Here is a 15,554-nt window from a genome sequence, read left to right as displayed (position 1 = left end):
TTAAGCCTGTGTGTCCTTTGTTTCTTTCCCTTCTTCTTGCTTATCAGGTAGAGAGCAGATGTTAGAGGTTAGGATTCTGGGCCAGGAAGCCCCATGTGTGGCTTCTGGGGCCCCTATAGGTCCTGCCTTCTCCAATAGAGAAGAGATGAGACACCAGAGGTCATGGTAACAGTGGTAGCTACTGATGGCTAAATGCTGTGTACTGGACATTAATCTTATGTGCATTATAGGCCTGTCTCAATCCAACTTTTATGACAACCCTAGGAGGTAGGTGCTGTCATTCCAACTCTATAGATGAAGAACAAGCTCAGAGAACTATAGTGACTTGCCAAAGACAACACAGTAGTCAAAAAACCCTCCCAAAAGACACCACCACTATCCTAGCAGAATGTGATGTCCTGATTCTCTCAGCATGCAGTCACTGAGACCCTGCTCTGTGTCAGGATGCCCAGACACAGAAACAAAAAAGTCATACTACACTGGGATGGGTATAACAGTTACAAGATACAGAGTAGCACAGGAGAGCATGTTTAATGCTCTCTGGACTTCTTGGAGGCAGGGATAGTCTGAGTTGTCAGCCACTTCCTAGGTGGACAAAATGGGGGAAAGGCACTTCAAGCAGAGGAAAGGACATATGGAATAGCACAGAGATTTGGAATATCCTGGTATATTTGGGGAGGGTAAGCAGAATGGTTCCTAGAGCAGGAAGGATAAGGAACAGAGGGTGGGGATGGGGTGGGGATGGGGTGGGTCTGCAGGGAGGTGCTGGATCAGGACCAATGGCTCTAGGCGAGGGAGAGTGTGTAAGCAAGGCCAAGTGCTAGAGTGGAAACAAAGCCGCTTGGGAGAGCGCCCTGGCTCCTATAAGACAGGCTGGAGGGCTCAGGCTGGGAGAAAAGGACAGTCCTAGCCGCTCATCTACTCTGCTTGTGTTCACTGAGCCCTTGTTGGCCACAGGATATGCAGAGGAGTCTGTGGTGGTGTATGGGAGGCACTACAACAAAAGTTTTTGGTGTCTCTGGTGAGGAAGGCATCAAGCTAGGCATGGGACAGATACAAAGGTGAGGAAGATACTGTCCCTTAGACAACCAGGAGAGGCATAACTTGTGAGCAAATTAGGATGCTAAGTTTTAGCTGAGGAAAATGTGTGTCCAGGGCACTGGGGAGCAGAGAGGACAGATACCCAGACTGTCTGGAAAGAGAGTTTTTCAGGAAGGGGAAAGTTGAATTGGATCTTGAAAGTGAATTTGTTCACCCCATGGTCAAGGAGGAAGGGAAGGCATTGCATTCCAAGCAGAGGAAACAGCACATGCAAAGGCAGAAAAGAAGATAGCATACTTGGGGAAAGGGGGTTCCCCAAATATGGATGGAGCCTGGGTTGCCTGGTGGGGAGTAGCCCAAGAAGTGAATAAGGACCAGCCTGTGTGTCAGATTGCAATGTTTGGGCATTACCTAAGGGCAGACAGACATAATTTGCTAAGCAGAGGAACAACCTGACAAGGTCTCTGCTTTACCGAGATGGTGCAACTGGGGAGCCTGGAGGCGGGAGACCACTGAGGAGCAGGCAAAATAGACCAGGAGAAAATAACTCTGACCTTGAGCAGAGGCAGTAGGAAGAGAAAGATAATGCTACCCCTCCTGACCCTGAGTTCCAGAGGTGGCTTTTTGAGTTGTTTCCCTTAATGGGCCAGGCACAGGCCAGACACACAACTGGAGGAGGCAATTTGTTGCAACAGAACCTGGAAACCCAGGTCCCTCATTCAGCTTCTGAAAGACAATTCCCTGTTTGACTAGTGACTTGAAGACATACCCTTCTCCTGTTTGTTGAGGTGGGGGACCAGGACTGGCCTGTCATTATGCAAAAAGGAAGGTCTGATGTGTACCAGTCATAAATTCCATGATTACAAGAGGCACATGAACGCTTAGCCTCAATTTCCTCATCTCTAAAAAAGGGAGATCATTCCTCACTTTGTGGAAGTCACAGGCCTATTCATTTGTTGCTTATTCAGTAAACATTTATGGAGCACACACCATGTGCCAGATCCTGTGCAAGGTGCTGGAGATGTGGTGATGAACGTACAGAACCTACCCCTGCCCTCAGCTTGCTAGGGGTGGGGGTGGGGGACGAAATTGCTCGATCAACTATAAAGCCCTGCACCAGTCTCATTATTTTTCCACTTCTTATCTCCCAATAAGGTTGTAATCGGGTTGACTCTTAGCTTCTTTATTTCCTTATCTCCATATCCTAAGCAAATCTCTTCCCCCTCTCCGGAGGATTCCTTATTCATATCCAGCTCAGGGTCTATGATTGGCTTTAACTACGAAAGGAGAAAAATTTTCTAGGGGAGGAGACCTCACTATAAAAGAGGAAATAGGAGCAGAAAAAGCTGAGAATTCCTAAGCACAGTTGACTTTCTTTAGTAAGTATCCCCTCGTAGTCTCTCTTCACTGCTCTTACATTCCACCCCTATTCCCCGCCTTTAGTAGCTGCGGTCTCTTTAAATGCGCTCCTCCCTGTAAACTAGGCTGTGGGGCGGAGAGCGCGTTTCTTCCCCGGGTTGAATGTTAAGTTGTTTGTCCATTTCGGCCTGCCGTCCTGCAGATCCGCCATATTGTCTGCTGAAGCTACCGCTGAAGCCGCCGCCGCTGCCGCTGCCGCCGCCAAGTACGAGCGAGCGGAGCCGCGATGGGTGAGTAAGGACGCCAGGCAATTGGGGACTCGAGCTGAGGCAGTCCTGGGGCTTGGGGTCTAGCGGGAGCCTGTCTCCGGTCTGCAGAAGGTGTCTGAGGCCCCTCCAAATAGGTTTGAGGGGAGAAGTCAGGCCGGGGGAGCCGCTCAGGCCAGTTTGGGGCCGGGCTAGGGCCCTTGCAGGAGCAGTCTTCGGGGGCTGGTTCCCGGAGCACCTTGCCACGCCTGGAGCCCCCACGTGGTGGCCCAGGGCTGGAGCCCACGCGTTCCCGGGGGCTGGAAAGGGGCCGCTCCTCCGGCCTGCGCCGAGACCGGGGCTGGGGGACGGGCTCCCGGCGGCAGGCCAGGGCGGCGTTGAGGGAGCCCTCTCCAGGCGTGTGTCTGACCGACGCGCATCTTGAGTGGATTCGGGGGCTTCTCTGAACTCAAGGGAAATCCTGCCTACGTCGCGAGTAGAGTCCTCTGGTGAGGGAACGCCAGGCTTGCCGGCTCCAGGCCCGTAACCAGGGGCAGCCATGCCGTAAGCAGCCCGGGCCGCTGAAGGCCGGCAGAACTTCCCGAGCCACGGGCGGAAATGGGGTGGTTCGGCTGGAGTCAGAGTGACAGCCTAGTAGTAGAAAACCGCAGGCCAAGACCTTGGGGCCATATGTAGTAGATTGGGGATTTCAGGTGTGGGCCTGGCCCCGGTTAGGAGAAAAGGAGCGACCTGTTGCTCTCTCTGAAGGGACTCTGGCTGGCAAGGCCTGTGCTCAGAGAGAATCCGATGGCTAAGTCTTTGGACTTAGCGACAGAACCATCACTGAAGAGCTATTTCCTCTTAAGCATTAAAAAACTATGCATCTTGTTACGCTCTTCCTGCGCGTGGGCATTGTTCTGACGGCTTTACATGTCACGTTTTACCTAATATGCACAACCTAATGAGACATACAGCTGTTACCCCAATTTACAGGTAAGGAAACTGAGACTTAGAGAGAGGTAAAGTAACTTACCCAAGGTCACACAGTTAGTGGCTAAACCAGGGTGATCCCTCCAGAGCCCTAGTGTATAGCTGCAGTTCTTTATGGCTTGGCCACCTAGTGGTTGGGCGGGAAAGGGGGGAAGAAAGCTTTAACCCTAGGCAAAGTTGTAAAGGTGGTTTTTTTGTGCCTAGTGGGCCCGCTTTGAAATCTTTAGTCTGAATGAAACTGAAAAACTCCAAAGTGAATTGCTCACCCCAACTATTGTGTGTGGAGGGAGAGCTAAATGAGATTCTGGGTTTGAGTTTTGTAAGAACCCTGATCCTGAGGAACCATAAATTATTCCCTTGAGTTGCAAGGCAATAACTTTAGAATCAGATCTGGTATTATAATCCTGCCTGCCACTTTCTGGCTTTCTCATCCAGAGAAATCATGTAAGTATCGAAGGCAGTAGAAAGCATCTAGCACAGTGCACAGTAAATGTTATTTTCCTTTCCGATTCTTCCTTTTCCACATCTCTAGAAGGAGGGGAAAGGGAGTGTTATCAAGATGTTTTGAGGACTAAGATAACAGTGTTCAGAGCCTAGTAAAGGCTCCATAGGCATCAGAACAGATTCTTTTCTACCTTCAATAGCATTCCTTTCCTTTAAGCATTCCGGTTTCCAGAATCTACTGTCAAGCCTGATGGGCTTATCTTTGTTAACTGCAGCTTTATGTATCAATGGAAAATTTAGGGGACTTTTATGTTATAGATTTTCTGTTGGCTTTCAATTTTAGAAACACTGGTGTCTCAAAGGGAAGGAGCTAATGTTAAGTTTATTATGCTCAGTGAAATAAGTTTATAGATTGGGAAACTCCCTCAGAGAAGATAACACAGCTAGTAAGTAGCAGAGCCAGAAGTGAGATCCTTACCCATTTTGCTGTACACAAACTTTTTAGAAGAGTTAAGGTGTGAAGTAAAATTAGTCCTTTTCTGGTAGACTTTGAAATGAAAGTTCTTATTATATGGAGCAAAAAAGCCTGAGCAGGGTCCTGAAGGGGATTATTAGTCTAGAGTTAGGTGGCCTCCCTTTTTCTCTCCAATTCCATTTTAGGTACCTCTTCCCTGTCCCACTTGGTCTTTCTGAATGTCCAGCTATTGGTGTTCATGTTTTTTGGTTGATCCTTATACATACAGTGTGAGTGAAACTAAGGATACATTTAATCCTAACATGGAATCCAAGGTAGTTTGGGTTATCCCCATTCATAAATGAGTAAACTGAGGCTTTGTGAAGATTAGGTCACTCATCCAAGGCTGGTGATCTAGGCCCTTTGTGTTCTGGGGATACTAACATAGCCCTCACCACACCCCTATGAATCTAGAACCTGCTGTATTTCACTGCCTCTCAGGTGTGCTCTACTCAAGCCCTACTATATCCTATACTGTTTGTCCTGTGCCAAAGTTCATTAGCTTTAACAGACTTTTGTAGTGATTTCACTGCCATTAGAAGCCTGTGGGGGTGCTGCTTGCAGCTCTAGAAGTTACTTATTCTGACCCTCCCTAGCAGAGACCACAGTCTCTTAAAAACTAAGCTTTGGCAGACACTGGTTGTTTTATCACCCGTTCCTGCCATCTTGCTAACCCAGCCCCAAGGATAGGACTTGATTAAATAAACTATTAACCAGTCATTGTAATTCTATCTCCCTAGGCAGTGATTGATTTAGGCTTGGGTATGTGATGCAGCTCTGGCTAATTAGACAGGAAGGGAAGCCTGGGGGACTTCTGGCAAAGACTTCCTTATTTAAAAGAGATTTGCCAGGTTTTATTTTATTATTTATTTTATTATTTTTTTTGCCAGCTTCTTCTATTTTAACTTGGGTATCACCAAAGTATGAGAGCCTCAAAAAAAAGAAAAGAGAGAGATGGGCAAGCTGTAATAATAGCCAGCATTTAAATAGAACTTGCTATGTGCTAGGCACTAAGTACTATAATATTAACTCCTTTACTTCTCAGATTCTCATGTTGTAGTTGAGGAAACTGAAGCATAGAGAAGTTCAGTAACTTGTGAAAGGTCAGAGCTAGTCAGTAGAACCACTTACTCAGGTAGTATGGTTCTAACCAACATAATGGGCTATTAAGGGCTGTGTTCTGCCTCTGGAAAGGAAAGAGCCCTTTTCTGACTCTAAAATTGGCATTAGTAATGCTGGGGTCGTGAGGCAGAACTTATAAGTAAGAGCAGTCAGCTCTAAGGGTGAGAGTAGAGAAGATGGGAAGAATCTGATATTTTCTTGATGTTTTTGAGCCACTGAATTAGGCAACTTTGGAACTGTCTTATCTCTTGATTTAACTAGGATACTTAAGGCCACTTCTAGTTTGGTTTTTGGCTGCAAGTAACAAAATCTTTCTAACAGAACACTTCCTGGTCCAGAAGTAACTTAGCCCATCTCTTATTTTCCCTCCAATCCGGGTTGCCCACCCACCCGTGTATAACAGCTACTTGCAGAGTAGGCACCTAATTGTCAGTCACCACCTAAGTGTCCCACAAGCATCAAACTTACTCCCCTTTCCTGGCCAACTTTTCCTTCATTTCTGTAAATGGTAGAACCATTGGCCCAGGCACTGGGGCATCTATCCATCTTTGGTTCCTCACTCTTTTCTTCCCTTTCTGTATTGGCAATTGTTGAAGACTGTGATCATGTTACTTCTAAATTGCTTTGTGTAGGTTTTTCTCACAGCAGAGACCCACAAAGAGTATTAATTCTGTGCTCTTTAACCTTACCGAATCTCAGGCTCCTCAAAGTGAAAATGTGGATAGGGGTGCCTGGGTGGCACAGTTGGTTGGACGTCTGACTCTTGATTTCAGCTCAGGTCATGATCTTGAGGTCGTCAGATCAAGCCCCACATCAGGCTTCACGCTGAGCTTAAGACTTCTCCCTCTGCCATACCGCCCTGCACGCCGGTGCTCATGATTTCTCTCAAATGATAAATAAATCTTAAAAAAGTGGGGGCGCCTGGGTGGCTCAGTTGGTTGGGCGACTGCCTTCAGCTCGGGTCATGATCCTGGAGTCCCGGGATCGAGTCCCGCGTCGGGCTCCCTGCTCAGCAGGGAGTCTGCCTCTCTCTCTGACCCTCCCCCCTCTCATGCTCTCTATCTCATTCTCTCTCTCAAATAAATAATTAAAAAAAATGAAAATATGGGTAACACTGTTTATTAATATTAATGAAGATTCAGTGAAGTACTAGATACCAAAAAATATAAATTGTAAAGGTATTTTAGAAGCCCTCCAGATCTCTTCTATAGCTTCCTGTACCACTGCTGTAATTCTTGCTGTAGCAGTGTTGCCTAAACACCCATTTGATCTTACCACTCTGCTCCTTAGTTTAGGAAACTTCAGGGATTTACTATCTACAGGATAAAATCATAACCCATACAGTATGGTATTCAAGGCCTTCCTAATGATTTTACTAATCTTACTGTATTTAGAGATTCATGTACATATCCTGCATTCCACTCAGACTACCTCCTCTGTATGTTAGCATTACTGGCGATTACTTACAGTCCCTTCCCCACCCATCTTTTTCTATGGAAATCTTGCCTGATTTTCAAGGTCTGATTTAAATGCTACCTCCTTCATGAACTCTCAGATACTTTATGCCTTCCAAACTAGAAGTGAGCTCTCTGAATTCTGTAGCACTTTGTTCTTGCCTTTCATATAGCCCATTTTATATTTTTTCTCGTGTTAACAGTTACTTAATCTGTAATACAGGGGCACCTGGGTGGCTCAGTAGGTTAATGGTCTGCCTTCCGCTCAGGTCACGATCCCCGAGTCCCAGGATCAAGCTCGTTCCACGTCGGGTTCCCCACTGAGCAGGTAGTCTGCCTCTCCCTCTGACCCTCCCCCCTCTCATGTTCTCTCACTCTCTCTCAAATAAATAAATAAAATCTTAAAAAAAAACCTAATACAATTCGTTCTTCAACCAGTAACTTAATCTCCACAGCCTTATAGTTCTCATCTCTAAAATAGGGATAATATTGGGGCGCCTGAGTGGTTCATTCGTTAAGTGTCTGCCTTCGGCTCAGGTCATGACCCCAGGGTCCTGGGATCGAGCCCGGCATCAGGCTCCCTGCTCCGCTGGAAGCCTGCTTCTCCCTCTCCCACTGCCCTTGCTTGTGTTCCCTCTCTTGCTGTCTCTCTCTCTCTCTCTGTCAAATAAATAAATAAAATCTTTAAAAAAAAAAAATAGGGATAATATCTACCTCAAAGGAGTGTTAAGAGGGTTCAGTGAGCAAATGCGTGTAAACCATTTTAGCATGGTGTTTATTATCAAGTAGTAAATACTTAACAGTAATTGCTTTTAGTCACTTAGTGAATAAATAAAGGACTTACTGTGTTTCAGGCCCTATGCTAAAAATAGATTAATAGATTAAATAGTTTGTCTTTGAGGGGAAGGCAGTAACATATTATGAAAATTTGTCAGAAATATACTTTTAGGTGCCAGGCAGGCAATGGTTATTTATTCGTCAATTTTAGCAAATGTTTATTGAATACCTAGTATGTGCAGGGACTATTCTGCTCTAGGCCCTGGAAATACAGTGGTGAACAAAACAGACAAAAATCTCTTTCTGGTGAAATTTCAGAGTTTAAATTCTAATGGGTAATCAACCACATGGAGACTGGCAGGCCAGCTGCAGAGTTCGATGTGGTCTATGCAGCTCTAGCCAATTGTTTCCATGGGGGACTGGAGGTCTAGCATTGCCTGATTTCCCATTCCTTTCCACGGTCCCTCTCCCCTTGAAGTTGGAAATCCAGATTTTCATGATATTATTGGATTAAACATTTATAAATTACAAGTTAACTCTTAAAATCTAAAAACCTTAGGGGCACCCTAGTGGCTCAGTAGATTAAGCCTCTAACTCCATCTCAGCTCAGGTCTCAATCTCATCGTCCTGAGTTAAGGCCCTGTATTGGGCTCTATGCTGGGCATGGAGCCAACTTAAAAATTCTAAAAACCTTAAGCTAACCAAATATTTGGATATTTGAAGCCAAATATAGCCCAGGACCTGCCTGTCTTGTAAAATATTAGAAAATAATATTCTATGTATTTTATAAAATATTTCTTAGTTTATGTATTTATTTTTTTAAAGATTTATTTTATTGAGAGAGAGAGCATGAGAGGGGAGAGGGTCAGAGGGAGAAGCAGACTCCCTGCTGAGCAGGGAGCCTGATGCGGGACTCGATCCCAGGAGTCCAGGATCATGACCTGAGCCGAAGGCAGTCGCTTAACCGACTGAGCCACCCAGGCGCCCTTAGTTTATGTATTTAAAAAAAACATTTTAAAAGGATGAAGATGGGCTCCAGGTGGCGGTGATGGGTTAGACATCTGACTCTTGGTTTTGGCTCAGATCATGATCTCAGGGTTATGAGATCGAACCCCACATCAGACTGCTGAGCGTGGAGTTGACTTGGGATTCTCCCTCTGCTCCTCCCGCGTGTGCGCTCACAAACGCGCGCTCTCTCTCAAAACAAATATTTTAAAAAGAGGATGACGACAGACATTTTTAAAGTCTTGCAGGTCATGATAGCATTATGTATTTAGTAGGTATTCTTTTTTAAGATTTTGTTTATTTGTCAGAGAGAGAGACAGAGAGAGCACAAGCAGGGGGAGCGGCAGGCAGAGGGAGAGGGAGAAGCACGCTCCCTGATACGGAACTCGATCCCAAGACCTGGGATCATGACCTGAACCGAAGGCAGACACTTAACCAACTGAGCCATCCAGGCGTCCCAGTAGGTATTCTTTTTAAGCATAATATACTTTTGGAGTAAGGTGCACAAGAGAGGGGCGCCTGCTGAGTAAGGAGCTTGCTTCTCTCTCTCCCTTTGCATGCTGCACCCCCCTCCCTCTTGTGCTTTCTCTCTCTGTCAAATAAATAAAGTCTTTAAAAAAAAAATAACAACTAAGTAGCTTGTAAATCCACTTAACTAGGCACCCAAACAAACTACATTATGAGGCAGTATCTTAAATGTGAGTGAACAAGTATCCTCACCTTGGTATAACTTCCAGTCTTCCTTCAGGAAAATTTGGCCATGTGACCAACAGATAAACATTGCCATCTTGCCAATATTAATAGGCTTATGTATATATACACCTACAATAAAGGTAAGCCTTCCTAATACATATATTAGTATATTAGCATATATACATATGTTTTTATTCCTACCTCCTAGTTAATCTTGTGTCCCACACTTTGGAGACCAGTGAAAAATGGTAAGTATTTGGATGAGGCAGTCCAGAACGCTGTGGACACATATAGTAAGGGGGTCCACCCTCGCCCAAGGGAATCAGGGAAGGCCTTTTAAGCTAAGTGAGATCTGACCTAGGGAAAAGAATTGTCAGTGGCAGGGTGGGAATGATTATTTCAGAAGCAGAAGATTGGTAGACTAAAGGGATTGGTAGCATGGGGGGAATGATATTTGGACTTTATCCTGATGATAGTGAAATGCCATTTTAATCTTAGAAGTGATATGATCAAATTTATTTATTTATATGACTTGGACAGCTGTAGGAGGATGAATTAGGCTGCAATAGGATTCCAACCAGGAGGTTCTTTAAGTGGTTTGTTTGTTTTTTTTTAAAGATTTTATTTATTTATTTGGACAGAGAGAGAGACACACCAAGAGAGGGAACACAAGCTGGGGGAGTGGGAGAGGGAGAAGCAGCCTTCCCCGCGGAGCAGGGAACCTGACACGGGGCTCGATCCCAGGACCCTGGGATCATGACCTGAGCCGAATGCAGACGCTTAACGACTGAGCCGCCCAGGTGCCCCAAAGTGGTTGGTTCTTAAGTAGTGCAGTAGTCCTGGCAAGAGATGATGATGGCAACTGAGGTGGTAATAGTAAGGAATAAGAGAGTTAGGAATTTGAATTAGCAGGACTTGGTTATTAATTTCACCGGGAGGCTGATGGGGCGGGTGGGGGAATTAAAAGCATGACTCCTAGACCTCTTGCCTTCAGCAGCAGAGTGGATAGTGATGCTGTTAACTGGGATGAGTTTAAATTTTGACATTTTGAGGTGTCTGTCTGACCTCTAGGGGAAAATGTCCAAAAAGCAATTGGATTATAGAAGTCTGAAGCTCCAAGAGTGAGGTCTGGGGATGGAGATAGATGTTTGATCATCTATTTTTCTATATATGGTAACTAAAATCATGGAATCACTGATGTATCATGGGAGATGGGCTGAAAAGAGAACCCCAACGTGCATCAGCCTTAATACGCAAGATGGGGATCAGCAGCCAGAATTGGAAGAAGAAAACAGTGATTGATGTCTCAAAAACCAAGGAAAAAGAGTATTTCAAGAAGGAAATGGTTGTCAGGGTTGAGTGCTGCTAAGAGGACCAGCAAAACATGGACTAAAAAGATTGGTTGAATTTAACATCATGCACCTGATCAGTTGCTTTTACAAAAACAGTTTTGATGGCATACAAGCAAATTGGAGCTGGCTAAGGAATGAGCGAGGAGAGGCAAACTGTTTCAAGAAGTTTGTATTATATGGAGAAAGAAGAGGTTAAGGAGGCTCTTATAAAGTCTACACAAGAAATCCTGAAGACCTGAGTTAGGGCAGTTGGCAGTAGGAATGGAGAAAAGAGTGCAAAAATAATTGGGAAATAAAACTGGCATTTCTTATTGATTGGATGTGGGGATAAGGGGAAAGTTGTCAAGAGTAACTCCCAAGTTTCTGGCTTGAAAAGCTGAGATGTTGGTACAGACCCCTAATTCCTTGTTATCAGTATTTTCTCAACCTTTCTTTCCCCTCCTAAGGAGCCCTTTTAGACTTTTTTTTTTTCCTGATGCATCCCTCCCATGAAATTTTAACACACAGATATACTCTTTTTATGTATGGTAGTATGTCTATGCTTTATACATAAAGAGAGTAGACATAACGCTTGCTTTTTATTCAATGTAAGGTTAAGAATGATGAAACAAAAATTTTAGGTTAAAAGTTAAAATTAAAAGCTGTTTGCATTTAAGTTTTATAGCTGTATTTGCTGAGTAACTTTTAAAGTAATTTACTTACGTGAATGCTAATGTATCAAATTGCACATGCAAATTAGCATTTATAAATAACTAATGTAATAAATTAAAATCATTCAAAGCTGTTCATTTTCCAGTAATAGGAAAAAATCACTTAAAGTTATTTTTAGTGAACTTTTAAACAGCTTGATATGAAAAAACTTACAACTTAACTAGCTTTCAGATATTCTTTTAGATATTGTTGACATTTTTCTTTTCAATACTTGGCATAACTAATTATGACAAATTTTAGTTTGTAGAATTAAATAATAAAATATAAACTTTTAATTTCCAGAAAACCCGTGTCACACACAAAAGCACCGAGTATAAAGCATAAATAACATCCAGAAGGCATAACAGGTGTGCACAGGCCACTTCTTGTATGACTTTGAGATCTAGTGGTCAGTCAAGAGGAAGTCCCCCAGTTGTGGTCTTCTGTTCACCATACTTTGAGTACGCATCTTGCATACCTGTTGTCTGCTTTCCATGAAATCAGTGTCAGTACTGCTCATGTGATATTCAAGACAATCCATTGAGAGAAATTAAATACTGAGAAATAAGACTTTATTGATAATGTTGAGCTTTGGAGCACCACATACCATTGTAATATGTAAGTCCCCCCACTCCCCACGAACCACTTTTACCCTTTTGGGTGCAGTATTTCCCCCATTGAGAATGCATGCCTTTAAAAGAAACCATTTATGCCAGATATTTCAGAATTTTAATCGTTTAGATTTTAGAAAGGCCTTATAGTGTATAAGAGTTGGATAGCACCTCCAACAGAATCTGGGGTAGAGTCCTATATAGTCAAGTATTACTAATATTTTGTAGCAACCCATTAAGTGGGATAAATAAAGGCTGTAGTCTCATGTTTTGTTCGAGTTTTGCTGAATGTGTTTTGAAGCTGTATTTACTAAATATCTTATTTTCAGAGCTCTTTTGATTTCGGAATTTCAAATTAGGGCTTGTGGATTGTGAATTAAAAGAAATGTATAAGGAGCAGGTTTATGGAAAAGGTGACAACTTAAAAAAAAATTTAACATGCTTTTTGTTTTTTATTTCTTTTTTTAGATTTTATTTATTTATTTGGCAGAGAGAGACACAGCGAGGGAGGGAACACAAGCAGGGGGAGTGGGAGAGGGAGAAGCAGGCTTCCCCGCGGAGCAGGGAGCCCGATGCGGGGCTCGATCCCAGGACCCTGGGGTCATGACCTGAGCCGAAGGCAGATGCTTAACGACTGAGCCACCCAGGCGCCCTTAACATGCTTTTTAAAAGATGTTTCTGGGGCGCCTGGGTGGCTCAGTCGGTTAAGCCACTGCCTTCGGCTCAGGTCATGATCCTGGAGTCCCGGGATCAAGTCCCGCATCGGGCTCCCTGCTGAGCAGGGAGTCTGCTTCTCCCTCTGACCCTCCTCCCTCTCATGCTCTCTGTCTCTCATTCTCTCTCTCGCAAATAAATAAAATCTAAAAAAAAAAAAAAAAAAAAGATGTTTCTGTCAGTTAGGTGTCTGATTTTTGATCTCCGCTCAGGTCTTGAGTTCAAGTCCTGCGTTGGGCTCCACGCTGGGTAGGGAGCCTACTTTAAAAAAAAAAAGAGATGTTTCTGGGATATGGGTGGAAGGAACCCCTTGGGTATTAAGTGTGGATTGCAGGTGTAGATTTGAAAGTTATCACCATCTTCCAAAGAGGCAATAATTGTCTAATGAGACATGATTGGAATTGCTTTGGGGTGACGTAAATGGTAGAGAATAGTCATCCCCCCCCCTTTTTTTAAAGATTTATTTATCTGAGAGAGACTGGGGGGAGTGGCAGAGGGAGAGATTCTTCAAGCAGACTCCCTGCTGAGCAGGGAGCCAACACAGGGCCTGATCTCACGACCCATGAGATCACTACCTGAGCAGAAACCAATGATTGGATGCTCAACTGACTGAGCCACCCAGGCACCCCAAGAATAGGCCCTTTTTTAAAATGCTGGCTCATTGATTCTTACAGCCTAGCTTTGGAGGGAGTGAAGATGGACTAGAAGGGTAAGGATCAAGAGAAAGGAGCTACAGTGTTAGGAGAAAAGGAAAAACCACCTATTATAGAGAGCAAGAAAATATAGCTGTCCTCTTTGACCCTAACTTCCTAGAAATTGCCCTCACGGGGAATTGAGACCTTTCAGAGTAGGAGCTGAGAAGAAAAAGAAAGTATCATTGATTCAGCACCGAGGCCCTAGACACCATCATATTACTTCATCAGTCCTACAGGACTATGAAGTCTATTATGCTCATTTTATAGATAATGGATGTAGGGACTCAAAGGTAGTGGTTCTGCCATTGGGATTGGAGCCCAATCTACCTGCCTTCCAAATTGGTGCTCTTTCTCACTACATCATTTTGGAAGGAGTTGATAGGGTTTAAGGGGGCAACACTGGATGTCTGTCCACAGCATGCCTTCTGAGGGCAGAAAGGATTCCCTTTGTGTGGCCTCTCAGTCTGGTGCTCCTCCCCCATATTGTCTTGGGCCCTTTGTATATGGGGCCTCAGAAGACTGCCTCCCAAAATTGGCTCCTTCTTTTTGGATTAATATATACGGGTTAGAGAAATCTCTGCTTTTAATTTGTCAGAAGGGCTCTTGGAAAAGCCCTTTCTCAGATTACTAAAGGTTAAAACAGAGCTAATCAGAGAGATTTCTGTAATTCAACCTACAGACACTGACAATGTAGAACCCTCCTTATTACGAACTAGGGATGGAGCAGCGTAGTGCTGCAGAATAGAGGCCAACTGGCCGGCTGTTCTTTTGTATATCTCAGGGACGTTTTGCTGTAGACCTTTGTTTTTATACCTAACCAAACTGTTATTGTTCCTCAAACCAACCTTGGGCTTTCTAATCTCCTAATCTTTGCTCCTGGTGAACTGTTCTCCCTCCCCACCCCTATTATCTTCAGAAATATTAACCATCTAGTGGGGCACCTAGGTGGCTCAGTTGGTTAATGGTCTGCCTTCGGCTCAGGTCATGATCTTAGGGTCCTGGGCTCCTTGCCCTGCAGGAAACTGCTCCCCCCCCCCCCCCCGCTCGTACTTGCACACTCTTGCTCTTTCTCTCTCTAGTGTGCTCTCTCCCAAATAAATAGATAAAATCTTAAAAAAAAAAAAAAGAAATATTAACCATCTAGCCTCTAAAGACCCCTGTAGAGCTTATACTTAGGGCAGATAGTTCTCACTCCCACCTTCTGAACTCACTGAACATTTAGATTCATTGTCTATTATATTCTTGATGCTATGAGAGCAAAGTAAGTTGTAAAACTTCCTTTTTTTTAAGATTTTATTTATTTGACAGAGAGACACAGCGAGAGAGGGAACACAAGCAGGGAGAGTGGGAGGGGGAGAAGCAGGCTTCCCGCGGAGCAGGGAGCCCGATATGGGGCTTGATCCAAGGACCCTGGGATCACGACCTGAGTCGAAGGCAGACGCTTAACAGCTGAGCCACCCAGGTGCCCCAAGTTGTAAAACTTCCTAAAGGCAGAAACCTTTACACAGTGCCTGGCACAAACGTTTTTTTAAATGAATAATAAATCACTTGTCTATTTGAGTCAGTTTGGAGATGATTATTTGGAAAAAATATATATATATACGCATACATATACATTTTAAGATTTTATTTATTTCAAATTCAATTAATTAACATATAATGTATTATTGGTTTCAGAGGCAGAGTTCAGTGATTCATCAGTCTGGTAAAATTTTATTTATTTGACAGCACAAGCCAGGGGAGCAGCAGAGGGAGAGGGAGAAGCAGGCTCCCCGCTGAGCAGGGAGCCCAGTTTGGAGCTAGAGCCCAATGTGGGGCTTGACCCTGGGATCATGACCCAAGCCAAAG

General features: G+C 44.1%; 1 protein-coding gene across 4 annotated transcripts in view; it reads left to right on the top strand.

The window, feature by feature from the left end:
• The first annotated feature begins 2,547 nt into the window (after positions 1-2,547).
• The window catches only part of KPNA6 (karyopherin subunit alpha 6), a 58,362-nt gene continuing 45,355 nt past the window's right edge, over positions 2,548-15,554 (top strand). The window contains exon 1 of one of the 4 annotated variants that reach the window (XM_064589554.1): positions 2,548-2,690. In XM_064589554.1, coding sequence (XP_064445624.1) covers positions 2,563-2,690 — 128 coding nt within the window. In that variant the 5' untranslated portion in view covers positions 2,548-2,562. Of the gene's footprint in view, positions 2,691-7,459; positions 7,498-15,554 lie in introns of those variants that run through there. The other 3 variants (XM_045898218.3, XM_064589555.1, XM_054513013.2) reach the window with 3 other exon arrangements.

This window comes from Mirounga angustirostris, unplaced genomic scaffold, assembly GCF_029215605.1.
Source record: "Mirounga angustirostris isolate CCGP_5_RB_7025 unplaced genomic scaffold, mMirAng1.0.hap1 SCAF_4, whole genome shotgun sequence".
Lineage (NCBI taxonomy): Eukaryota > Metazoa > Chordata > Mammalia > Carnivora > Phocidae > Mirounga > Mirounga angustirostris.
The sequence above is the reverse complement of the archived record's forward strand: the minus strand, read 5'-3'. Positions and strand labels throughout refer to the sequence as shown.